This window comes from Ursus arctos, unplaced genomic scaffold, assembly GCF_023065955.2.
Source record: "Ursus arctos isolate Adak ecotype North America unplaced genomic scaffold, UrsArc2.0 scaffold_12, whole genome shotgun sequence".
In the NCBI taxonomy this organism is placed as follows: domain Eukaryota; kingdom Metazoa; phylum Chordata; class Mammalia; order Carnivora; family Ursidae; genus Ursus; species Ursus arctos.
In genome coordinates, this window is record NW_026622786.1 from 54,943,688 (window position 1) to 54,970,641 (window position 26,954).

At 37.4% G+C, this 26,954-nt stretch overlaps 1 protein-coding gene and 1 non-coding gene across 6 annotated transcripts in view; both read left to right on the forward strand.

Annotated features, from left to right (window-relative positions):
• The window catches only part of DOCK7 (dedicator of cytokinesis 7), a 202,493-nt gene that overhangs the window by 19,464 nt on the left and 156,075 nt on the right, over positions 1 to 26,954 (forward strand). For all 5 annotated transcript variants that reach the window (XM_026497942.4, XM_026497941.4, XM_044383796.3 and 2 more), the window contains exons 2-7: positions 4,369 to 4,474; positions 13,627 to 13,802; positions 13,993 to 14,061; positions 17,966 to 18,095; positions 18,195 to 18,407; positions 18,775 to 18,860. In XM_026497942.4, coding sequence (XP_026353727.2) covers positions 4,369 to 4,474; positions 13,627 to 13,802; positions 13,993 to 14,061; positions 17,966 to 18,095; positions 18,195 to 18,407; positions 18,775 to 18,860 — 780 coding nt within the window. The remainder of the gene's footprint in view (positions 1 to 4,368; positions 4,475 to 13,626; positions 13,803 to 13,992; positions 14,062 to 17,965; positions 18,096 to 18,194; positions 18,408 to 18,774; positions 18,861 to 26,954) is intronic.
• LOC113254834 (U2 spliceosomal RNA) lies at positions 26,349 to 26,541 on the forward strand. Its single transcript, XR_003315960.1, has one exon. It is a non-coding gene; the product is annotated as a U2 spliceosomal RNA (small nuclear RNA).

Sequence of the window (26,954 nt, forward strand, 5' to 3'; positions counted from 1 at the left end):
TTGTCTAAACTCTCCTTACTCTTTTTAATTAACATTTATTTATTTATTAGTTGTTTTATTTTATTTTTTAAGTAAGTTCTACGTGGGGCTTGAACTCAGGACCCTAACATCAAGAGTGGTAAGGTCTATGAGGCTCCCTTCTCCTTACTCATTTTTACTAAGGTTTTACTTCTGGTCCCTTGAAGAATGAGTAAAGATGAGAGAGACCTAGATTGGTCATTCTGGAAATCATGGGTTAGATGGGGCATCTGAAAGTGGGAGGAGGTTAGAGGAAAGATTAAATACAACATAATTTCCCTCAGGATGTGAGTCCTTTGTTGGTTATTTCCAGTGTCCTATGGTGAATGGCCTTAGTGAGTGTTTTCTTTTGTGAAAATTGTAATGCATGTTGACGTAATGAGGAAGCTTGTGGAATGGAGAGAGTTGGTAAGGAGACAAATAGGTCAAATATTCAATCATGTTCTTTTGGGAGGGGAAGAAGATATTCTCTTATAATTTAGGAGCATACGTAACTATGGAATTTTTGACCTCTTCCTTCTACTTTGCAGTTAATATATTTTTAAAAGATTTTATTTATTTATTTGACCGAGAGTGCACAAGTGCGTGCACAAGCAGGGGGACAAGGAGAGGGAGAAGCAGGCTCCCTGCAGGGAGTCCAATGTGGGGCTTGATCCCAGGACCCTGAGGTCATGACGTGAACTGAAGGCAGACGTCCAACTGACTGAGCCACCCAGGCGCCCCTGCAGTAATAGCTTATTAGAAGTAAAAAGACTTCCCTGTATTTCCCTACTGTAGAGCTGTCACTACGAGTAGGAAGAATTATTCTATTATTATTATTTTTTTAAAGATCTTATTTATTTATTCGAGAGAGAGAGCACAAGTGGTGAGGAGGGGGCAGAGGGAGACGGAAAAGGAGAAGCAGACTCCCCACTGAGCAGGGAGCCAGATTCAAGGCCCCATCCCAGGACCCTGGGATGATGACCTGAGCTGAAGGCAGATGCTTAACCGACTGAGCCACCCAGGCACCCCAAGTTTCCCTTATTTAAAAAAATTATTTTTTAATTTTATTTTTTTAAGTAGATTCCACACCCAGGGTAGAGCCCAGTTCCAGGCTTAAACTCATGACTCTGAGATCAAGACCTGAGCTGAAATCAAGAGTCAGACGCTTAACCCACTGAGCCACCCAGTGCCCCAAGTTTCCCTTATTATTAATATCCTGCATTAGTGAAGTACATTTTATAATTGATGAACCAATATGGATATATTATTATTAACTACAGCCCGTGGACTATATTGGGTTTACTTTTTGTGTTGTACATTCTGTTGGTTTTGACAGATGCATAAAGACATTTGTTCACTATTATAGAATCATACAGAATAATTTCATTGCCCTAAAAATCCCCTGTGCACTACTTATTTATCCCTTCCTTTTCCTCCCCCCTCCAAGCATGGCACCCCCCCTTTTTTTTTTTTAAGATTTTATTTATTTATTTGACAGAGAGAGAAAGCCAGCGAGAGAGGGAACACAAGCAGGGGGAGTGGGAGAGGAAGAAGCAGGCTCATAGTGGAGGAGCCTGATGCGGGGCTGGATCCCGGAATGCTGGGATCATGCCTGAGCGGAAGGCAGACGCTTAACGACTGAGCCACCCAGGCGCCCCTCCCCCCTTTTAATATTGTCTCCATAGTTTTGCCTTTCCAGAACGTCATATAGTTGGAATCGTACAGTACACAGGCTTTTCAGATTGGCTTCTTTCACTTGCAGTATTCTTTTAAGGTTCTTCCATGTCTTTTGTGGCTTGATAACATACTTCTTTTTATTGCTGAATAATATTGCATTGTATGGCTGTACCACAGTTTGTATATCCATTTACCTATTGAAGGATAAACTTCTGGGTTTCAGCCATTATGAATAACAAATTAGCCTTTTATAAAACACAGAAGTGGTCTAAAGTACCTGAAATCACCCATTAAAAAAAGCTGAGCTAATTCTGTATCTTGAGACTTACTTTTTTACCTTTGTATCAAAAATTTCTTATTGAGTAATAGGCTTGAAAATAGGCTGGATAAATGTATGGAATGGTTGAACATGAAAAAAGGAAGGAGGCGTGGAAGAGAAGAAGGTGGGGGAAAAGATTGTATCATAAATCTGGATAATTTTTGGAAAATGAGATTGTTTAGAAATTCAGCAGGAGATTTGTATGGGAACCAAGATGTTCAGGGCTCTGAATTCAGCCTCTGGCTTGAGAACACTGCAGAATGAAAGAATCCGGCTGGCCTGGAAACCAGGTCATTAGACCTATTTCAGTTTATTTGCAGCAGAAAGATAGGAGAAAGTAGGGTTTAGTTTTTGGAAAAGATTAAAAAAAACCCAGAAGGCTAGTTTTATAAAATAAGGAAGTGGAGAGTTGATCATAGTGTAGAGGTTAGATATTGACTGTAGAAAAATAATTGCACAGAATCTATGGATAGGGGTGTTTATTTTGTGTTCTTGAGTTATAATTTTTTTGAGTTATAATTTCTATTTAATAAAATGTTACTAACGTGATAAAGTTATTAATTACTGGATTTGGAGCTCATTGAATATTTTGCTCTATAGTTTTGAGAAATGTAAGGAATATGGAGACTGATGAGGTGTGAAGTCGTTTGAATTTCTAAATTATTTTTGTTTTAGAAATGCTATGTAAGTAAATTTGAAATTCTAGTATGCCCTCGAGGGTTAGTAACGAGATCGAAATGATGGAACTTTTATTTTGTTTTTTAAAAAAGATTTTATTTATTTATTTGTCGGAGGGAGAGAGAGAGAGAGAGCACAAGCAGAGGGAACAACAGGCAGAGGGAGAAGCAAGCTCCCTGCGGAGCATGGAGCCTGATGCAGGACTCGATTCCAGGACCCTGGCATCACGACCTGAGTAGAAGGCAGGTGCTTAACCACCTGTGCCACCCAGGCATCTCCAAAATGATGGAACTTTTAAATTCTAATCGTAATTCAAATAAAGACTTATCTGTTTTATTATGGTAGTGCTTTTATGGTTTACTTCATTCGTCAAAAAGTTCAGTAATACTGTACATTTCATAGGACTAACCAGTCACCTGTTTTGAGTGCTTCAAGCTAAATATTTTAGGGAAAACAATGATGAATGAAACCACTGCCTCTGTTTATATAGAGCATACATAAAATGTGGAAAAATAACTAGGAAGGAGGAGAGCGCATTAGATTTTAAATGCTCTAAGAATTTTAATGAAGGGTGGTATTATTTTTAGTTGGGGCGAGCTAAGACTTAAGTTTGTTATGCAGGTCTTGGTATTTGAGTTTAGCCTTGAAACTAGTTAGGAATTGAATTTGTGGGTATAGAAGAAGGAAATAGCTTTGTGGGAAGCAATTTATGTTCACTGACAAGAATTTGGGAAAGGACATGCAAGGCTGGAAAGGTGATTAAGGTCAGATTATGGAAAGCCATTAATGCCAGAGTATTAAGGATGATTTCTATTAGTTAAGTAAAAATAAGGGATAGTTTTCTGGGGTATGAATGAGGAGCTACTTGATATTAGAAAGGAAAGAGGAGTTTTTTTCTTTCTAATTCTTTGTTTATAAAATATTTTAGAATTTTATATTCTTAAGATACGTACATTTTAATATACATATATCTTATTATAGCTTCCTGCTGTGTTGAAAGCCAAAGTATGTTTCCTGAAATGCCAGATACAAAAAAAGCCTTCTGTAAGTTTGGCTGTCACTTTTGTGTCCTACATCAGCATAAAGATGTTCTACTGTAATTATAGGCAGTATTTACTGAAATATCTTATGAATTTATGGCCCTATTGATACACTGAGATTTTGTTGTTGCTTTGTTTTTATTTAAAAAAAATTTTTTTTTTTTAAAGATTATATTTATTTATTCGACAGAGATAGAGACAGCCAGCGAGAGAGGGAACACAAGCAGGGGGAGTGGGAGAGGAAGAAGCAGGCTCATAGTGGAAGAGCCTGATGTGGGGCTCGATCCTAGAACGCCGGGATCACGCCCTGAGCCGAAGGCAGACGCTTAACCGCTGTGCCACCCAGGCGCCCCTATTCTTTAAAAATTTTATTTATTTATTTGACAGAGAGAGAGACAGCTAGAGAGGGAACACAAGCAGGGGGAGTTGGAGAAGGAGAAGCAGGCTCCCCTGCTGAGCAGGGAGCCTGACTTGGGGCTCCATCCCAGGACCCTGGGATCATGACCTGAGCCAAAGGCAGAGCCTTAACAACTGAGCCACCCAGGCGCCCCGATTTTGTTGGTTTTTAAATTAATATTTAATATACTTAGTTCCCTTCCATTTTGAATGTGGTTGTTTTCTTTTTAAATAATATATTTACTTTCTTTGTTATAGAACTGTGGCTGCTGAAGTCAGGAAGCAGATCTCTGGACAATATAGCGGTTCTCCTCAACTGCTTAAAAACCTCAACATTGTTGGCAATATATCCCATCATACCACAGTAAGTAACATATTTAAAATATGGGATGTTAGTGGTGTGTTACTGACAAGGCCGTGAAAAAATAGTGAAAAGATGAGCCAGTGGATTGGGTTCCATCACTAGTCTCATAATCTTATTTGTTGCTACTGCTCCCTTTCCTGAAATTTCAGTTGGGGAAGAGTATTAGGAGGTGTAATACAGGTGTTGATTTCCTAGTCAACTCTGAAACTTTACATTCAGGATTTTTCAACTCTGGAATTTTATAGTTAAGACTTCCCAGATCCACGGTAAATCATTTTAAGAAAATTTAGGAATCTATTCTAGAAATAGGTACTGAAGGAAATATTAAATAATTACATAGATTTGTAGTATTATCTGTCCCCTTTTATAGAAGGGAATATACAGTTATTGAATCATTGCCTTAACCAATTACTATGTCAGAGACATAAACATATGTGTTCTTATTAAGGAAACTGGCATGAGGATAATCAGTTTTTAGAGAGAAAGCTCGAGCTGGGGAAGGCGGTTGGGGGGGGAGGCAGAAGGAGAAGTAGAGAGAAAATCCCAAGCAGTTACTAGCAGCACTGGGCTCAATCTCTTGACCCTGAGGTCACGACCCGAGCCAAAATCAAGAGTTGGATGCTTAACCAACTGAGACACCCAGGTGCCCCAGGATAATCAGTTTTGATAAAAAACTGATACTTACTTGTTATAATAAGAATATGAATTAAAAATATATCTCCATTTGTCAAAAACTAAAAAAGTAATTAAGAGTGACTTGGGTAGACATACATTAACACTTTTCCTTTAGGTATGAAAGGATAGCAATTATTGAAAACACATGGTATGCCAGAACATAACAGCTTGATTACCTTGTAATGACATGTTTATAATGTTTGTATTATTAAAAATTTTAAAGATGGAGTTTACTTTTAACAATAGTAACAATGCTGATTGGAGAAATTTTAGAATATATGGATTTCTGGGTGATTGCAATGTATAAGGAGGTGATCCTTTTATAATATCCTCTCAGAGTCTTGAACTCCTTTTCTGTACTGATATCCCATGTCCTGTATTACACCTCAACTACTCACTTCCATAGTCGTGCCCTAGATTTGGTCGTTATAAATAATCATAACCCCTCTGTAATCTCAGTTTTATGTTTATTACTTTCTGAGTACTGCTTCTTACCTTTCTTGCTCTCTTATTCTGGTATCCTTTTAAAAATTTTTTTTTATTTTTAAGTAGGCTCCATACCTAGTGTGGGGTTTGAACTCACGACCCTGAGATTAAGAGTAAGTCACATGCTCCACTGACTGAGCCAGCCAGTGCCCCTCTTATTCTGGTATACTGACTCTAACTGTCCTTCACCCCCAGAACCTAGAGTCCATGATCCTACTGACCTTTTCCTGCTCCTCACACTTTGATGTTTTCTTTTCTCTCCTTACCAAACTTAAATTATTTGATGATCATTATAATGACTCTCTTGCACGTAACCTTGAATTCTGTAACTTTTCATGTCACTGGCACAACCTCAGTGCTGTTCAAAATCTAGCTCTCTGCTTTCTTCATACCTGCACTTGTGCAGCTGAGCATGGCTGGAGAAAAACATAATCCTATCGACTGGTCTCACTCTGTTTATGACCACTCACTCATGAAGACTTTAACATTTCCAGGCAAATAGTGTGTTTTCCTAGTTCATTCATTTCCCCACTATTTTAGTTGGCTTATTTCATGCCTCCTACTCTTAACCCCTAATTGCTCGTTCCCATTTTTACTTCTCAGATAACTTGGCTTCGTATTGCACTTGTGAAAATTGAAGCAATCAGGAAAGAACTTCCACATACTCCTACCACCATGTGTATTAACCAGTAGTCATCTGTATCCACGCAGTCTGTTCGCCTGTGACTCTCGATGAACCACTCGTGAACAAGCGGAGGGATTAGTCAGTCCCTGCGTTGTTCAGTTACTGAAATACAGTCCTTTAGTAATTCTCCTTCTCTTTAGCACCTTTCCTTTCTGTTTACCCGATCCTTCCCATCATTATATGAACATGCTATTATTTGTATCATTTAAAAAAAATCCTTCTTTTTTCCCCTACTTTTCTACCTGTCCCCAGCCCCAGTATTTCTTTGCTCTTCTTTGCAACACAGTTCCTTCAAAGGATTGTCAGAGCTTGCTCATGTCAATTTGTCTTCTTGTATTCTCTCTGATAAAGTACTTTTTAAATTAGGAGAATCTTTAAACATACACAAAAATAGAAAGACAAGTATAACTATTGGTATTTTCTTCCTTAACCACAATGCTGTTATCACACTTAAGAAAATTAACAGTAATTCCTTGGTTTCATCTAAAATCCAGTACATGCTAAATTTCCTTGATTATCTCATAAATATCTTTTTATAGTTGGTTTGTTCAAATGAGGATCTACATAAAATCCACAGATAGAATTTGGCTTTAGATCACTTGTGTTAAAACAAAAACAAAAACAGAGTAGTTTCTTCCTCCCCCAACTTCTAACTTTGTTTTTAATGCCATTGAACTTGTTAAGAAAATCTGATTATTTGTCTTATAGAATTACCTGCCTTTTGGATTTTATGTTTGCTTCCTTGTAGATTTGTTTCTCTATCTCCTTCATTTCCTGTAGTTGATTAGGACTCTGGTTCAACTTTTTTGAAATTTCTTCCTTGTAGACTCATTTCTCTATCATCTGTATTTCCTATAACTGATTAGATTCTGGTTTAACTTTTTTTAACAGCCTTACTGAGTTTTAATCACATACCAAACAATTCACCCATTTAATTTACAGGTCAATGGATTTAATGTATTCACAGATGTATGCAACCATCCCCACAGTCAATTTAGAACATTTTCATCACCTCAAAAAGAAACTTCAGCTATCACCCTTTTATCCTCCTGTCCTCCAGCCCGAAACAACCTCTAATCAAATCCTAGAACTTTTGATGGTACATACATCAGAAAGGATTGAAAGAGATCTTAACACTAATCATGTCAGCCAAATTCCAACACAGTTATTGTTGAAGAAACTATCGTAACATTGCCTATGAGAGGTTCTGTAGTACTTCACTGTTGCTTCTCATCACCCTTTGAACCTGCTTATGGCCCAGCCACACTCTTTTATAAAATCATGTTGCAGTCTCTTCCCTTGGGTCAATAAATATAGGATCTTTCCTTGGAGTCTTGCAGAATAATTTATAGTTATAATCAGCTCATCACCACATTCCAAGACTAACCCAAGCAGCTGTCTCTGATGGGCATCAGAGGGAGGGGAGTTGGTTGTAACAAAAATAAATTTGTTTCTGTGATCCAAGTCTAGCTAACACCATATCTAGAAAGCCAGTGACCTGTGTGAGTTTGGGAAATAAGATTGTTTATCTTATATTTGGTGTTTTTAAGAAAGTGTCATAGTTTCCTTCCCTACCCTAAGACTTACTCATGGTATGGTTGGTCATTCTTTGAGGAAAGACTAATTTTGAATTAGACATATGCAAGGACTCCCAGCTTTTGTCATTATTTTCATTGAATATTCATTTGTGACACTTTGAATCCTGGAAGGTATGCTGCCCTAGAACTATACCTGGGCAGAGAAACATTGACCTAAAAAGTTTTTTTTTAAAGTTTCCTTCCTTCCTTCCTTCCTTCCTTCCTTCCTTCCTTCCTTCCTTCCTTCCTTCCTTCCTTCCTTTCTTCTTTTTTTTTTTTTAAAGATTTTATTTATTTGACAGAGAGAGAGAGAGACAGCCAGCGAGAGAGGGAACACAGCAGGGGGAGTGGGAGAGGAAGAAGCAGGCTCCCAGCAGAGGAGCCTGACGTGGGGCTCGATCCCAGAATGCCGGGATCACGCCCTGAGCCGCAGACGCTTAACCGCTGTGCCACCCAGGCGCCCCCCTTCCTTCCTTCCTTTCTTTCTTTCTTTCTTTCTTTCTTTCTTTCTTTTTGTTTCTATCTATCTATCTATCTATCTATCTATCTATCTATCTATCTATGTCTTGTGGTAAAATATATATATAACATAAAATTTATCATTTTAACCATTTCTAAGTGTATAATTCAGTGGCATTAAGTGTATTCACAATATCGTGTAACCATCACCACTGCTATTCATCACCACTGTCCATTTCCAGAAATTTTTCATTATCTGAAACTGAAACCCTGTGCCCATTAAACAATAACTCCCGGTTGCCCCCTCCTCTCCCAGTCCCCAGTAACCTCTATTCTATTTTCTATCTCTATAAATTTGTCTATTCTATGTACCTTATAAAGTGCAATCATACAATATTTGTCTTTTTGTTTCTGGCTTATTTCACTCTGCTTTTCTTCAAAGCTTTGTCCGCATTAAGAGTCAATAATATACCATTGTATGTGTGTACCACATTGTGTTTATCCATTTATCTGTTGATGGACGTTGGGTTGTTCCCATGTTTTGCTGTTGGTGGTATCGCTGCTATAAACATGAGTGTACAAGTATCTGTTTGAGTCTCATTTGCAATTTTTGGGTGGAATACCTAGATGTGGAATTAGTAGATCATATGGTAATCCCATTTTTTGATAAGATTTTTTGGGAACATTCGAAAGGCTTCCAGTTTCTTTATATCCTCTCCTATATTTGTTTTCCATTTTTAAAATAATAGCCATCATAATGAGTATGAAATAGTATCTATGTTTTTGATTTACATTTCCATCATCCCACAAATTTTGTTATATTTTCATTTAGCTCAATGTATTTTTTAAATTTCACTTTTCAGACTTCAGTAATTCATGGCTTATTTAGAAGTGTATTGTTTACTTTCAGTGTGTTTGGAGATTTTCCTGTTATCTTGTTGTTGCTAATTTCTAATTTGATTACATTACGGTCAGAGAACACACTCTGATTTCAGTTCTTTTAAAATTGTTGAGGTTTGTTTTATGGCTCAGGATATGGTCTGTCTTGGTATATGCTTTTTGGGCTTCTGAAAAGTGTGTTTATTCTGTTGCTGTTGGGTGGACTGTTCTATAAACGTCAGTTAAATCCTTGTGGTTGGTGGTGCTGTTGTGTTTTGCCATATCCTTATTGGTTTTCTTTTTTTTTTTTTTAAGATTTTATTTATTTATTTGACAGAGATAGAGACAGCCAGCGATAGAGGGAACACAAGCAGGGGGAGTGGGAGAGGAAGAAGCAGGCTCATAGCGGAAGAGCCTGATGTGGGGCTCGATCCCATAATGCCGGGAGCACGCCCTGAGCCGAAGGCAGACACTTAACCGCTGTGCCACCCAGGCGCCCCTCCTTATTGGTTTTCTGTCCAGTTGTCTATCAGTTGCTGAGAGAGATGTCTTAATGTCTCCAGTTATAACTGTAGATATGTCTTATTTTTCCTTTCAGTTGTATCAGTTTTTGCTTCACATAATTTATAGTTGTTGTTCTAGTACATACACCTTTAAGATTGCTGTGTCTTCTTGTTGGATCATAGTTGTTATCATCCGGTAACGTTCCTTTTTATCCAGTACTTTTCTTTGCTCTGAGGTCTCCTTTATCTGATATTAATATAGCCACTTCAGAATTCTCTTGATTGCCGTATGCATGGTGGTGTATCTTTTTCCATTTTTCTATTTTCAACCTCCTTGTATTGTCTTATTTGAAGTGGATTTTTTGTACACCATACAGGTAGGTCATACTTTTAAATTCATTCTACCATTCTCTTATCTTTTATTTTTAGTATCATTATTATTTATTTTTTAAAGATTTTATTTATTTAAAGAGAGACAGAGGGGACGCGAGCGAGAGAGAGCGCGAGAGGGGTGGGGGGGGGCGGCAGAGGGAGAGGGAGAAGCAGATTCCCTTCTGAGCAGAGAGCCCAACGCAGGGCTGGATCCCAAGACCCTGAGGTCATGACCTGAGCCAAAAAAGCAGACACCCAACCAACTGAGACACCCAGGTGCCCATTATGTTTTAATTCGTATATGTAGACCATTTATTTATATTTAATGTTATTATTGTTTTGCTAGGGCTTTAGTCTGCCATTTTATTTTTTGTTCTCTCTGTTTTTTCTTTTTTTAAGTTAATTAATTAATCTGAGAGAGAGTGAGAAGCAGACTCATTGCTAAGTAGGGAGCCCAATGTGGGGCTTGGTCCCAGGACCTAGAGATCATGACCTGAGCCGAAGGCAGATGCTTAACTGACTGAGCCATCCAGGCGCCCCCGTTTTTTGTTTTTCTGTTTTCTTTTTCCTATCTTCCTGTGAGTTATCTGAACATTTTTTAGAATTCCATTTTGATTTATCCATAGTCTTGTTGAGTGCATATCTTTGTATAGCCTTTTTAGTGGTTGCTTAGGTATTATATTTACATAATTTATCACAAAACTAGTGTTGACATTTTAACAGTTTGAGTGAAGTCTAGAAATTTAATTACCTTTCCACCCCTTTACCCTTTATTGTATTATATATAGACCCCTTCAGATATCATCCCAGCAGTAAGAGGAAGAAGTGCCTTGTTATTACTGAATGAGTAGATGTCCCTATGTGATCTCCACTGACACTGTGGAGGTGGGAGGCTCATACCTCCTAGTAGGTATGAAAATCCCAGTTCCCTACTCTGACTTCTTTGATACCATGCTTGGTGGGGAGTGTTGGATGCCTTGTTACAGCTTTATGAGGGTGAAGTCTAGCTTTCCACTTGGCCTTCCTTGTGTAGATATGGATGGGTCCACAGTTTTTCATGCAGTGTTTGACTGCAGTAGAGTGGTTATTGTCTAAAACTTTTCTGTTTTGCTGTGCTGCCCTTCTCTTGGTCCTTTGGCTGGGGAGAACAGGATTTTGTTGGGGCTCCCTCCCCAATCCCCCCTTCCCCCAATGCCATGTTCCTTGGTGTTTCTGGTTTGTGAGTTTTTCTAGGTCCAAGCATGGAGTATAGAAGGCAAAAAGAATTTTTAGGTAACGTGTTGTAGCATTTCTTGGGTCCCGAGGTCCCTGCTGATTTGCCTTTTTCTCTACCTTTTAGAGTCTTCTGATGTTTATTTTATATAGACTGTCCAGGATTTATAGTTGTAATTAGTGGGAAGAATAGGGAAAATATGTCTACTCCATCTTCCCGGAGGTGGAAGTACGTCCTAGTGACTTTTAACATTGAACATTTTTTTACATGTTAAAATTTCATGTCTTCCGTAGTAAATGTTTTGTCAACTTTACCCCCCATTTGAGAGGGTGGTTTGTCCTGTTATTATTGAGATGCAGGACTTCTTTATATATTCTAGACACCAGTCCCTTGTTTTGTGAATATTTCCTCTTACTGTGGCTTGCCTATTCATTTTCTTAACTATCTTTTGATATGTCAGATTTTTCTCTTATGATTATTTGTGTGTCACGTCTAAGAAACTTTTGCCTGCTCCCAAATCATGAAGATGTTCTCCTCTGTTTCCATCTAGCAGTTTTAAGGTTTTAGTATTTATATTTGTGTCCATGATCCATCTCAATTTAAATTTTGTGTATGTTGTGATGTAAGGATTGAGATTCATTCCCCCCCAGTATAGATAACCCAGTTTTTTCAGCAATTACGGTTGAATAATACTCTGTTTCCCTGTTGAATTGCTTCTTTCCCTGAATTAAGAACAGGGATAGTATATGAAGTATAAACTGTACATCGTGATAGTGTATGATGTACTTTAGAGAATAGGTAAGATAAAATGCTTATGAGAGAAAAACCATAAATTGTAGAGCTTGAAGACCCATTTTAAAATTTTACACTGTCATTAGTGGCGATTTAATTTTCAGGAGTTGTTTGACTTCTGTAGCACAAATGATGCCCTTATTTGTAGAATTGAAATACTAACTTCCTCTAACTTACAAGGTTTGGGAGAGGTTTGAATGAGAAAGCATATAATGATAATAGCGACTATGATTTGAGTGTTTATGATGTGCTAGTCATTTATTATTTTACTTAACTATCTTTAAAATGTTGTTTTACTGTTGGGGGTTGTTCAGTCCAAAGCAGTGTAGATTAAAGCACCTTCTATCTCTGTTTCATAACATGTACCCGCAAGTCCCAGTGTTTTTACCTAGTTAAATGTCTTGAGAAATTACATGTTCTTATTTTCATTGGTCCATAACTGCACATTTGTTACATAATTCTTCACAGTTTTGCTTAATATTTTTTCTCATGGTAGATAAGAAGTAGGGTATCTTATTAAAATGTATAATTTCAGCTTGGCCAAGAAATTCTGTGAATATTCTATTATTGCTAATAGATACTTTTAATAGAGTCTGTGTATTACTTTCCTGTGGCTGCTGGAACAAATTACCACAAACTGTGTGGCTTAAAACAACAGGAATTTATTCTCTCATAGTGATGGAGTCCAGAGTCTGATATCAGTGGGCAGATGTCAAGGTTTTGGTGAAGTTGCACTCCCTTCAGAGACTCCCTTCAGAATCAGTTCCTTGTCTTGTCCAGATCTGGTGGCTGCTCGAGGCCATATCACTTCTGTCTCTAAGGCCAGAATCTTCAGATTTCTCTTTGCTGTGTCTTCATATGGCTTCTACCTCTGTGTGCCCCAAATTCCCTATGTCTCCATATGTGGATATATATGATTGCACTTAGGATCCACTCAGATAATCCAGGGTAATGCCCCATTTTAAGATCCTTAATCATATCTTCAAATACCCTCTTATTTGTATTTATTTATTTATTTTGCCATATAAGGTCCATGGGTTGGGATGTGGAAATCTCTGGAGGGCCATTTTCAGCCTACTACAGACTGGTTGTATATTTTTACTAGAATAATCAGCAATAACAACAAATAAAGTAAAAGCGCTCCTTATAAACTTAGCAGTGACAATTCCAAAGATATAAAAAGAAAAAAAGAATCCTTCCAATGAGCATTTTGTCACTGTAAAGTATTCTAAAACTGTTAATTATCATTACCGATTTTATGTGAGGGGAATGGACAAAGTCTAAGCGAGAAGATTAGAGGATTGACCCAAAAGTGTAAAAAAGTATAAGAAGGCCAACATCTTGTGGTTTCTTTAATGCATCTGGCTGAATCTCTGCTGACATTTTAGAAATAACTAGGTTAAAAACATACATTTTAAAAAACAAATTTCCTTTGCTTAAAGTTTTAAAATTTGTATATCCCACCTCTCCCTTTCTACCCACCTCTTACACCCACCCCTCTTTTTATAAAGGTGCCCCTTACTGAAGCAGTAGATCCAGTGGATTTGGAAGAATACCTCATTACTCATCCTTTAGCTGTGGATTCTGGGCCTTTAAGGGATTTGATCGAGTTCCCTCCAGATGATATTGAAGTTGTTTATAGTCCTAGGGACTGCAGAACCCTTGTGTCAGCTGTACCTGAAGAAAGGTAAGGTGACATTTACCTATTTTTGGCTTTAGTGTTACTATGGAAAGGCTACCTTCCTTGATTTTATTTAGATCCTATTTCTTATGGTAGTGTTCTTTCCTATTATATGAACAAGAACTGAAGCAACCAAATTCACAAACATCAGTCCTTTCCTTACTAAATTACAAATGTGTTTTCTTTTTTAAAATAGTGAAATGGATCCACATGTTAGAGATTGTATAAGAAGTTATACAGAGGACTGGGCAATTGTGATCAGAAAGTAAGTCATATGTTTATTATAACATTAAAAAAATGTGAGTAGGATCTATAAATGGATTAAGGTAGATTAATAATAATTATGAGACCTGAACATTCATTTAAAAAAATAGCCAAAGAAGCAAAAGAAGAACTTTTTGTATGTAGATATTTTCTTCTTAGGAGTTCTGCAATTAACTGCAGCCTATATCACTTAACTTTCCTTATAAAATAATAGGTTTATCAGTATTTCTATATTATAGATCATTAATAACTAATAATACACAATTACAGAAATTTATGGTTTAACTCTTTTGGGAAATCATGGGTAGGTATTGATGAATAATTTGGATTTCTCAAAAAGAATCCAGTTAATTGAAGCTTAAATGGTTAAGTTAAATTGAGTAGCCAGCTTTCCAGATCAAGCTGTTTGAAAGGTCTCCACCCTTTATTAACTAACTAAATATTTATAGGTCCGTGACCAGTATATCGAATCAGGTAAATATTTTTAAAAAATGTTTTGTTTTACCACAAAATTTAATTTTTCTAATGGATGGTCTTTGAGACATCCAGTCAGGTTAAGAAAAAAAAGTAAGTTTCCTTTGCTAATTTTAATTTGCATAATGAAGAGTCTTCATATTGAAAATTCTTATCCTTATTTTATTTTTCTAAAGGAAAAATAAATAACTGAAGTACTGGAGAATTCTTTTATGGCATAGTGTTCAGAAATGAAGTTATCTGTGCTAAATTGTTCTAGACGGTCTTGTACCCTTTGCTTATTGTTTTGCCCTTATGGCTGCTGTCTTATTTCACTGGGTTTAATATTGTGCTAAGCATCACTCGGGGATACTGCTGACATGCTTTTTAGTTTTAGTGTGACCTAATAAAAACACAGTCTGCTACACTTTATAAAGAAGAGATGTTTTTATGAACTTACCATTTTGATAAGTATTTCAATAGCTAGATTTTAGACATTACTGAAGAAAACTGTTCCTCTGTCAGATAACTCAAAGGTCTTTACGTCTATACATGTATGTTGGAAACTTCTAATTAGAAATCTTAATATAAAGAGATTATTTGCAAAACATTAATCTCAGAATCATAGAGTCTGCTACTTAACTCTCATTATGGGGTTGCTGACCTTGGTTTAGGCAAGAGGGTAAGGTAGTTAACATTTTTTGGGTACTTACTGTGTATTGAGCATTTTATCGGGCACTTGACGCTTATCTCAGTTAAGGTTCCAACAGATGCCATAGCTCAGGCTTAGAGTAGTTAAGTAATGTCTTTGAGGTCTTACGGCTAGAAAGTGGGATAGCCTGGATTAGAACCTAGGGACATCAGATTCTAATGCTTTAATTTTTTCTGTTACATCAAATATTATTTATTATCTGCAATAGTAAATGGCAAAAGGGGTACTTTTGTTGGGCTACAGGTTTTAAAGTATCCCTGAAAGATAGAAGATAAAGTGCAATTGGAACATAAGAGAAAACCGGAGTACAGAATAACCTGAGGAGACGATATATGTAAAAACCTCAGTAGGGTTGTAAACTCCAAAGTAGTGAACTCAGGCAATGGAAGGGGGACCTGGGGTAACTGTTGAACATTTGGTTACTTTGACCCCTGTACCATGTTTGCACAGGACTGGCTGCAGAGATATTGGTGTCTTTTTTTGGAGTAGTGGTTTTAGGGGCTTGAGCTGATAATATAGTGTTCAGGGTGGGCATGCATTGGAGTGAAGAAGGAGCCCCTCATACCCTGAAGAGTAGATACTGGCAGATTCTGCCTGACAGCATGATTGCCTGTTCTCCACAACCACAGGATATGGGCTGAGCTGCACAGATACAGTGTTTTCAGGCGGATATGGGGTCCCAGATTTAAAAATGAGCACAAAGCCCAGAATTGCCAACTATTTGATGAAAACCAGCATGCTTCAAAGAGAATTATCAATCTACAAATAACAGAACAATTTAAAATTGGCAGTAGTTAATAGAACACAGATCAAGACCCATAAGTATAATTATTATCTTCAAGGAGAGATGAAAGGATATGGTAGACATATGAAAATCAACTAGTTATCTTTGGAAATTAATATTTTATTCAGTGAAAAAATATTAAAAACTCAGCAGATGGGCTTAATGGCGGAATGGACGTGACTGAGGAGCGGAATAGTATGCCATAAGATGAAACCACACCATTCGTCTATAATTCAGCACAGAAGGATGAAAGGACAGAAAGTACTTCCTTTATTTATTCATTCAGCAAATACTTGCTGAGAGTCTGGTATGTGCCAGGCACTATGCTAAGCAGTGATGATACGGCAGTCACCAAAATTAATTCCCTTCCCTCGTGGAACTTACTTTCTAGTTGGGGCTGAGGGCAATAGACAATAAACAAACACAGATAAATATTAATAGATGTGGTGGAGGTAACTCTTATGGAGGAAAAAAAGTAGGGTGAAGAGGATAGGGAGAGCCAAGAAGAGCTGCTTTGTAAACTAATCAGAAGAGACCTTACAGGTAAGGCGAATTTGAGCAAAGACCTAAAGGAATTAAGGAAGTGAGCCCTCTGGAAATCTGGGGGAAGATAGTATTAAGCAGAAGGAAGAATAGCACATGCAGAGGCTTCATACAGGAAGCGTGCCAGGAATGTTCAAGGAATAGCAAAGAAGTCAGTGTGGCTGGACTAGAATAAATGAGGGACAGAATGCCGAGATATGAGGTCCTACCAATGGTGGTGTGTGTGCCGGGTTGGATGGATAATCATAGAGAGCCTTACAGCAAGCAACTAGAGGTCAGAGTGATGATTTAGAAGAGTACTGATCATGAATCATGTCATTTTTCTAAGCTTTTGTGAATTTTATAGTCAGTATTTTAGGACATAAAGGAGGCAGAATGCAACACATTTCTGGTTTATTAGAGCAGCTTAGACATGCAACTTTACAAATTAAGGAACTTAAAACATTTCACGAAAGATTAAAACTTTTGAATAAAACCTTTCATGTTACTATATTTAGTATCTTTATTTTAGTTCTTTCAGAGAAAAATGTTTTATTTTGTGATTACACTGGGATGTGAACATTATGTAGCTGCTATTTTAATATCTTTAGCTACAAGACACAATATGAATGATTCATATCAAGTGTGATTCTTTACTATTTCATAAATTCCCTGGTGGCAAGAACCATATTATCCTCTGGTAATCACAATTGTTTTTGCTCCAATTAAAATTTTCCCCAGCTGGACTATATGAGGTGTGGAGCAGTAATTGCTCTTTGATATTAGTGTCTGTTTAATGCTCTTGGATATTAGATTTTTAGGAAAGAAGGTTACATTAATTTAAGAGTTATTCTAAGTCTAATATATATATTATGTAGCAATATATGTTAACTAATATATGTATACAATGGTGTAGATCTTGCTGTTTTTCTTTTTAAAAGTCTGCAGCTTTAGCTTGTTTAAGATCTCTTATACATAATGACATATAGGAACTTTCTTTGGCTATTTGAAATTTTAAGATTCAATGCTTTGTATTTTTCTGCCTTTTAAAAATTTAGATTGTTATGAATGTGGTATATTTCTACTCTCTCATTTTATTCTTTAGCCTGGCTTCCCATCCTTTCTTTTTACTGAAAAGAAAAAAATTATCTGAATTGAAAGTACAACTTAAGTTATAGATACGTGGTTGTCATGGAAAGAAGGAGAATGTGACTTACTTCTGGAATCTCCTAATCTGCTCTCTAGTTGGAGTAAAGGAACTTTGAACAGAAGTCTTCTTAAACTTCTGGTTAAATGTTTAACACAATCAGAACTGCTGGAATGTATCCTTATTAATGTAAAGAAATAATACCGAGAACAGTTGGCTTGTTACATAATGATGAAATGAAAAATTTCCAAAAGCTGACATTTATTTAACTATTTTATTTTGAATAGATATCATAAACTGGGAACAGGATTTAATCCTAATACATTAGATAAACAGAAAGAAAGGCAAAAAGGTTTGCCAAAACAGGTCTTTGAATCCGATGAAGCTCCAGATGGTAACAACTACCAGGATGAACAAGTAATACTTTTATTTTTAAATGACTAAAGAAATTATTTTAAAGTAGTTTATTTTTTATTTCTTTATTAAAATGTTTATATTTAATGTTTTGCACGACAGGATGATCTTAAAAGACGTTCAATGTCAATAGATGATACTCCAAGGGGTAGCTGGGCCTGCAGTATTTTTGACTTGAAAAATTCGCTTCCTGATGCTTTGCTTCCCAATTTACTTGATCGAACTCCCAATGAAGAAATAGACCGTCAGAATGATGACCAAAGGAAATCGAACCGCCACAAGGAGCTCTTTGCTCTACACCCGTCACCAGATGAGGTATAGATACTTGGATATGAAGAAGCAGATGATTATTAAAATAGTATTTTGGGAGTATTACATATAGTATTATAATAACATAGGGAATAAAACTTAACTGAAACATAGGTATAGTTTTTAGTAAATGAAATATACTTTTTACTTGAGTGAATACATTATACTTAATCTATAACCTAAATGTAACTTCTGTGAATTGAGCACACTTAGGATCTAATACTGACTTCTGTTTGAGGGTAAATCGGTCCTTGTTTCTGTACTCAGATGTGAAGATTCAAAGCATTAGATTAATAAAATAAGTTCTTAAAAAATTATAAAGAGTTAAAACATGGTAAGAATGTTCATTTTAATGTTGCTTGTCAATTTGCAGGAAGAGCCAATAGAACGACTTAGTGTTCCTGATGTGCCCAAAGAGCACTTTGGTCAAAGACTTCTTGTAAAATGTTTATCACTCAAGTGAGTATTTATTTTGTTTACTGTATAACTTTTATTTTTCAAATAACATTTTGAGTATTAGTATAACAAAATCCTAGTAAATTTTATGCTTGTATCTGTGTTCATTTGAGAAGTATTATTCTTCTATACATGATTTTAAATGCTACTAAGCATTAAAACTGATGTATGAAGCTGAGCTAAAGAGCATTTTTGGCTCACAGGTGGAGATGACTCTTTGTCACAGCTATATATAATATAATTAGTCTTAAAACTTGAAAAGCATTTCCTAAATATCTTGTGTTTACCACATGCTGTACTTGGCTTGGGGAATATAAAGGCAGAGTAGCTTTTCCCTTAAAGAGTACATAGTAGGCTTTGTGGGTTTTTTTTTTTTTTGTAAGTATATATTTCTTTATGTAAAAAAGTTATTCTGATCTAACATCATCAAAGTGATTTATCTTGAATTTATATTCTGCTTCACAAAATACTTTCTCTTATTTTAATACACCCTGTCTTCAGTGTAATTGTATAAGGTAGGTATTATTTTCTTCATTTTACAAATGAGGAAACCAGGATTCAAAAGCGTTAGCAGGGATTAACGGGCATGCTCATTGTTTTGCACCCAGTAACTGAAAAAACCTCTATGTTCTTTTCATTATATCATGTTAATATTATAGTTAATTGTTAGTTCTGACTTAAGAAAAAGGAAGTTTCAATTCATAGAACTTTCTAAAAGCAGCAGCTCATGGGGATAGACCACTTCTACATCTGGATAACTTGGACAGCTTTCCTTTGAAAGTTAAGGCATTCTATATTTAGTTAGATTTATCTAGACACCTATTAGTGCTTTAGTGCATTGAGTCTTTTGAATATCAAGACAGCTAATATCAGCTCTTATGATCTTTTGTTTTTTTAAACAGTTTTATTATGATATAATTTACATATAAAATTCACCCTTTTAACATTGGGGAGGGTGTGTGTTGTGGGAAGTGCTGTGCATTGTGTAAGACTGATAAATCATAGACCTGTACCCCTGAAACAATACATTATATGTTAATTAAAAAAATTCACCCTTTTAAAAGTCAGTGGTTTACTTATTTGTTTTTAAAATTTTAATTCTAATATAGTTAACAAATGGCATTGTATTATTTTCAGGTGTACAGTATAGTGATTCAATAATTCTGTGTATTAGTCAGTGCTTATCATGATAAGTGTACTCTTAATCCCCTTCACCTATTTCAGCCATCTGCCAACCCACCTCCCCTTTGGTAACCATCAGTTTGTTCTCTACAGCTAAGTCTGTTTTTTGGTTTGTCTCTTTTTTTGTTGTTGTTCATTTGTTTTGTTTTTTAAATTCCACATATGATTAAAATCATTCGGTTTTTGTCTTTTACTGATTGAGTTATTTCACTTAGCATTATATTTTCTCTGTTCCTTTCTACTCTTGCTCACTTCTTTTTTTGGGTTAAAGATTTATTTATTTATTTGAGAGAGACAGCATGCATGAGTGGGGGGAGGGGCAGAGGGGGAGAGAGAGAGAGAGAGAGAGAGAGAATCTCAAGCAGACTCCACGCTGAGCGCAGAGCCTGATGAGGGGCTCGGTCTCATGACCCTGAGGTCATGACCTGAGCCAAAATCATGAGTTGGTTGCATAACCAGCTGAGCCACCCAAGCTCACCTCTTACTCACTTCTCTCATGATCTTCTGGCTTTCTTTAGTGATATACTTGGATTCCTTTCTGTTTATTTATTGCATATCTATTACTGGTTTTTAATTTGTGGTTACAGTTAAGTTTGAGTATAACATGTTATGCATAAACAGTCCATGTTAAGTTGGTGGTTGCTTAAGTTTGTACCCCCCCCCCCCGCCCCCACATTTTAGGTATATGGTGTCATACTTTATATCCTTTTATTTTGTGAGTCCCTTGACTGACTTTTACAGATATACTTAATTTTACTGCTCTTGTGCTTCCTATTTTTCTTACTCCTGCTTATGGTCTTTCCTTTCCACTCAAAGAATCACTCTTAACATTTCTTGTAGAGCTAGTTTAGTGGTCATGAATTCTAACTTTTGTTTGTCAGGAACCTCTTTACTCTCATTGTATTCTGTATGATAGCCTTGCTGGATAAACTATTCTTGGCTGCAGGTATTTTTCTTTCAGCACTTCTAAGTGCTACTCTCTTCTGACCTGCAAAGTTTCTGCTAAAAAGTCAGCTGGTAGCCTTTTGGGTTTTCCTTGTATGTAACTGTTTTTTTTTTTCTCTTGCTGCTTTTAAAATTCTCTGTCACTACCTTTTCCATTTTAATTACTATGTGTCTTGGTTTGGACCTCCTGGGGTTGATTTTCTTGGGGCCTCTCTGTGCCTCCTCGATTTAGATTTCTGTTTCCTTCCCCAGATTTGGGAAGGTTTCAGCTATTAATTCTTCAAATAAATTTTCTGCCCCCTTTCCTCTCTCTTCTCCTTCTGAGATCCCTATGATGCGAATGTTATTACTCTTGATGGTGTCACTGAGTTCTGTAAGTCTCTTTTCATTTTTCATTAATTTTTTTCCAATCTTTTATTCAGCTTGATTGCTTTTCCATCACTCTGTCCTCCAGGTCGCTGATCCCTTCTTCTGCTTCCTCTGGTCTACCGTTTATCCCATCTAGTGTGTTTTTAATTTCAGTTACTGAGTTCTTAGTCTCTGATTGGTTCTTTTTTATGTTTTCTGTTTCTTTGTTGAGTGTCTCACTGAGGTCCTCCCCTCTTTTCTCAAGTCCCATGAGTATCTTTATGACCATTAGTTTAAATTCTCTGTTGGGCATATTACTTATCTCACTTTTGTTTAGTTCTCTTGCTGCGGTTTTGTCCTTTTTTTTTCATTTGGGACATATTCCTCTGTCTTTTCATTTTGTCTAACTCTCTGTATCTGTGTCTCTGTGTTAGGAAAGTAAGCTACATCTCCTGCTTTTGAAAGTAGTGGCCTTATGAAGAAGAGGTCCTGTAGTGCCCTACAGTGCGTTCTACCCTGTTCACCAGAACCCAGTGATTCAGGGGTTCTCCTGTGTGTGATGCTTGCATCCTGCTATCGTGGTTGAACTGCTTTTGCCTTCAGTCCAGTTATCTGCAGTGGCTCTCTTTGCCTGCTGTGGGCAGAGTGTGGTCCCTGTGTTGTTAGTGGGCTGGTCTGGGGCTGCCTTGGGCTTAAGTTGAGTAAGACCAGGTGTTTGCCAGAGATGTAGCACCGAACTGTGGGGCACTTTCCCTGTTTTGTCTCCTGAGAAGCTTTCATTGGTGGATGAGGCCTGCAGTCAGACCAGCTGTCTGCCCCCAGCCCACTACTGGGGCCATAGGGTATTGGTATGTGTGGTTATCTTTCCTTTCCCCAGGGTAGGAGTTACTTTGGAGTGGTGCTGGCCCCTATTGGGACTGCTTGCACACTGCCAGGCTTGTGGCATTGCTTTGGATGGGTCTGGCCAAGGGCATATTGCAGGGGGCAGATCTGCAGGAGAATGAAGAGGCACGGTGTGCTGTTAGCAAGTTAGGTGGAGAGTTGGCACTGTTCTGTTTCCTGCAGTTATCTAGGCTGGGGGGTTGCAGAGGGAAATGGCACCCACCAGCTTCTTTGTTCCTGAAGAGGTCTTCCAGTGGTCCCTGTACCTCCTGCACATGCTCTGAGATTAGTAAACACCAGAATTTTTTCCTTTTTTTTAAAGGCTATTTTTGAATTTATTTCTAAAGATTTTATTTATTTGAGAGAGATCTCGAGAGAACATGAGCTGGAGGGAGGGGCAGAAGGAGAGGGAGAAGCAGACTACCTGCCAAGCAGGGAGCCCAGTGTGGGGCTAGATCCCAGAACATTGGGATCATGACCTGAGTCGAAGGCAGACATTTAGTCAACTGAGCCACCCAGGCGCCCCATACATCAGACACTTTTCAAGCTGTTACATCTATGCTATGAAATCTGAGGGGCTGGGGCGCCTGGGTGGAGCAGTCAGTTAAGCAACCGACTCTTGGTTTCAGCTCAGGTCATGATCTCAGGGTCATGGGATCCAGCTGCAAGTTGGACTCCACACTCAGGGTGGAATCTGCTTGAGTTTTTCTCTCTCTTTCCCTCTGCCCCCTTCCCCCCCATGCACACATGCTTTCTCTCTCTCTCTCTCAAATAAATAAGTAAATAAATAAATCTTAAAAATAAGTCTGAGGGACTATTTGTTGTGCTATCTCATTAAGGGTGGGGACTCAGTTTCCTTTCACCTTCCTGGCCCTCCCAAAGACTTAGCTGCTGATTTTTAAAGTTCCAGGTGTTAAGCCCCACAGATGGTAAGAACTGGTGAAATTTGGCTCCTCAGATTTTCAAAGTCAAATGTGTTATGGGGATTCGTCTTACCCCTGCAGGTTCCCTGTGCCTGGGGTGCCTGTTCTGACGGTATGTTTTCTTCCCCCTTTCTATACCTATTGTTTTCCTCCCTCCTGCAGGTCCATTTAGCTCCTGACCTTGTCTCTGCCCTTCCTACTTTCTTTATGTGGCCTCTTCTCTATGTTTAGCTGTAGAGAGTCTGTTCTGCTGGTCTTTGGGTTGTCTTCTGGTTTATTTACACCTATGTGAGTATTATCTAGTTGTATCTGTGAGAAGAGGCGAAGCTTAGGGTCTTCTTACTCCACCTATTCCCCGGAAGGCTAAAGTCAGTGGTTTTTCGTATACTCAGAGTTGTTCAGCTATTACTGTGACTAATTCTGGAACATATTCATCACCCATAGAAACTCCATACTTGTATTAGTCTGCTCAGACTGCCATAACAGTCTGGGTGGCTTAAACAACACAAATTTATTTTCTTTCAGTTCTGGAGACTGGAAGTTGAGGATCAAGGTGTTGGTAGGATTGGTTTCTGATGGGGCCTCTTTTCCTGGCTTGCAGATGGCCACCTTCCTGTTGTACCCTCACATAGCCTTTCCTTTGTTCCTGCATGAAGAGAGAGAGGTCTCTGGGGTCTTTTTCTCTTTTTCTAAAGACACTAGTCTTTTTGGCTTAGGATCTCAGCCTTATGGTCTCATTTAACCTTGGTTATCTACTTAAAGACTCTATCTCTAAATGTAGTTATATTGGGGAGTAGGGCTGCAACATAAATTTTCAGGGTACACAATTCAGTTCATAAAAGTACCCTTAGTAGTCACTCCCTATTCTCTCAGCCCCTGACAACCACTAATTTGCTTTAGGTTTCTTTAAGTTGGCCTATTCTGTATTCTGTATAATTCATGAAATGGAATTATTTAATATGTGGTCTTTTGTGTCTGGCTTCTTTCACGTAGCATAATGTTTTCAAGGTTTATGTTGTAGCATATATCCATACGTCCTTCTTTTATATTCTTTTATATTAATATTGAACCGTGAATACAGCACATTTTGTTTATCCATTTATCAGTTGATGAGCATGTGTTGTTTCCACTTTTTAAAAAATAATAGCCTTATTGAAATATAATCACATATTATGCAGTTCACCCAAAGTATACCCAGTATAGTTTACCAGTGGATTCACCTAGTTCACCCAGTGTTCAATTCAGTGGGTTTTAGTATATTCACAGATTTGTGCAATATCAACATTTTAGATTTTAGAACATTTTCATCATCCCAAAAAGAAATCCCATATCCATTACGTTTCACTTTTCCCCCCAATTCTTCCAGCCTTCGGCAACCAATGATCTATTTTCTGTCTATATAGATTGTTTATTTTGATCATTTCCCAATAATGGAATAATACAGTATGTGTTTCTTTTTGTTTGGCTTCTTTCATTTAGTATAATGTTTTCAAGGTGTATCTATGTTGTAGCATTATCAGTACTTGATTTCTTTTTATGGGTGAGTGATATTTCATGGGATGGATACACAGTATTTTGTTTATCCATTCATCAATTGATTCAGTTGATTAAGTGGAAACAGTTGTTTCTACTGTTATAGCTGTTATGAATCATTTTGCTTGGACATGTACTTATAAGCATATGTTTTCATTTCTCTTGGGTATAGACCTACGTGTAGAATTGTAGTTGATTTGGTAATTCTGTGTTTAAATTGTGGAATTGCCAGGCTGTTGTACAAAGCAGCTGCACAATTTTACATTCCCACTAGCAAGTACAGGGCTTCTAACTTGTCTACATTCTTGCCAACACTTTTTATTATCTATTTTTTTTTGATGATAGTAGATGTGAGACATCTCATTATGGTTTTTTTTTTTTAAAGATTTTATTTATTTATTTGACAGAGATAGAGACAGCCAGCGAGAGAGGGAACACAAGCAGGGGGAGTGGGAGAGGAAGAAGCAGGCTCACAGCGGAGGAGCCTGATGTGGGGCTCGATCCCATAACTCTGGGATCACGCCCTGAGCCGAAGGCAGACGCCTAACCGCTGTGCCACCCAGGCGCCCCCTCATTATGGTTTTATACTTACATTACTGACTAATAAAGTTTTAAATTTATTGTTTCTCCCTTAAATAAAATATAGAATGGTTTTTCACATCATTTTGAGTTCTTCAGTTTTAGTTTGGTCAACTCTTGTTAAAAATTCTGAACCAAGGGACGCCTGATGGCTCAGTTGGTTAAGTGTCTGCCTTTGGCTCAGGTCATGATCCCAGGGTTCTGGGACTGAGCCATACATCGGGCTCCTTGCTCAGTGGGGAGCCTGCTTCTCCCTCTGCCTCTGCCTGCTGCTCTTCCTGCTTGTGCTCTCTCTCTCTTGCTAGCTCTCTCTCTGTGTCAAATAAATAAATAAAATCTTAAAAAAAAATTCGGAACCAAGAAAAAAAATATATATGATTTCTCTATCATAAGAAAAATCTAGGTTTAAGGTAAGGAAGAACTTAGTCACATTGTGATTTCAGAAAGGGTCAGAAATGATAGTTTTATTTTAGTCATCAATTTCAAAAACTGATACCTTTTTGAAAATAAGTTTTCTTACATTTTGTTTTCCAAGAATAACCTTCCTTTATCCTGCTTGTTTCTAATATTAAGAAGACTGTGAGTCAGCAATAAAGTGGTCTAGACATTCAGGGAAACCCTACCCAGGCATGGTTAGCTGTTACAAAACTAAGAATTTTTTGGGAGCCTTGAAATGCTAAGAAATCTTTCCACAGGGGTAAGCATTCTGTAGCGAATTTTTACACTGGGGCTGTTGCCCAACGCTGTTTTAATGGACTCTACAAGAGAAAGAGCTTGCACTCAGACAGGGTGGAAACAGATTCTTGTGTAAGTACACAAGATTTTATAGGAATAGTATTCTAGGTAGTAGAGATATTTACCTGTTATAGCTTTGGTCCTAACGGGGAGAAATTTATATATGAAACAGGGAGAAAAACCCAAAACAGTAACTCCTCTTGAGTTCATAACCATAAGCTTATGTACTATCTGTGTGGTTCAGAAAACTCCAACTAACAGTGTGGTTCCAGATTTGTAGTGATATTATTATCAGACAGAATTTACTATAAGTCATAAGAGGGTTAGTAAATGTTGATAAAATGTTCAAAACTGTATTATGAAAATTGTATGAAAGCAAATGTGTTAAAATACACCCCACTAAAATCTGTTCTTATCAGTTTAATATCTGATGCATCCTCTAGCCAAGGACAGTATTTTAAATGGATTTTTGGAACTAGGAGGTGGAATAGGAGCTTGCTCCCTCCACTCCACACATCGACCGGGTATTGTAGTGCTTCCAGGACACTGCACCCTCGCAGGGGGAATTAAAAAAAAAAATACACCCCACTAAAAAAAAAGAAAAAAGCATAAAAGAAATAAACCAGTATTTTGTTAGTTGTGTGTTTTCGTAGGCCTCTGAGTGATTAAAAATTGCCTGTTTTTGGATGTTTTAGAATTCTCAACATTTCAAATAAATGAGCACTTATAGTGAAAAAAAACAATCTTTTTGCAGTTTAGTAGCCACTGTGTATCTAATGCTCAAATAGTATTTATTTTTTTAAAAGATTTTATTTATTTATTTGAGAGGGAAAGAGAGGATAGAGAGAGAGCATGAACTCACAAAAGCAGAGGGAGGGAGAAGCAGACTCCCACCTGAGCAGGGAGCCCAATACGGGACTCGATCCCAGGATGCTGAGATCGTGACCTGAGCCAAAGGCAGACGCCCAAC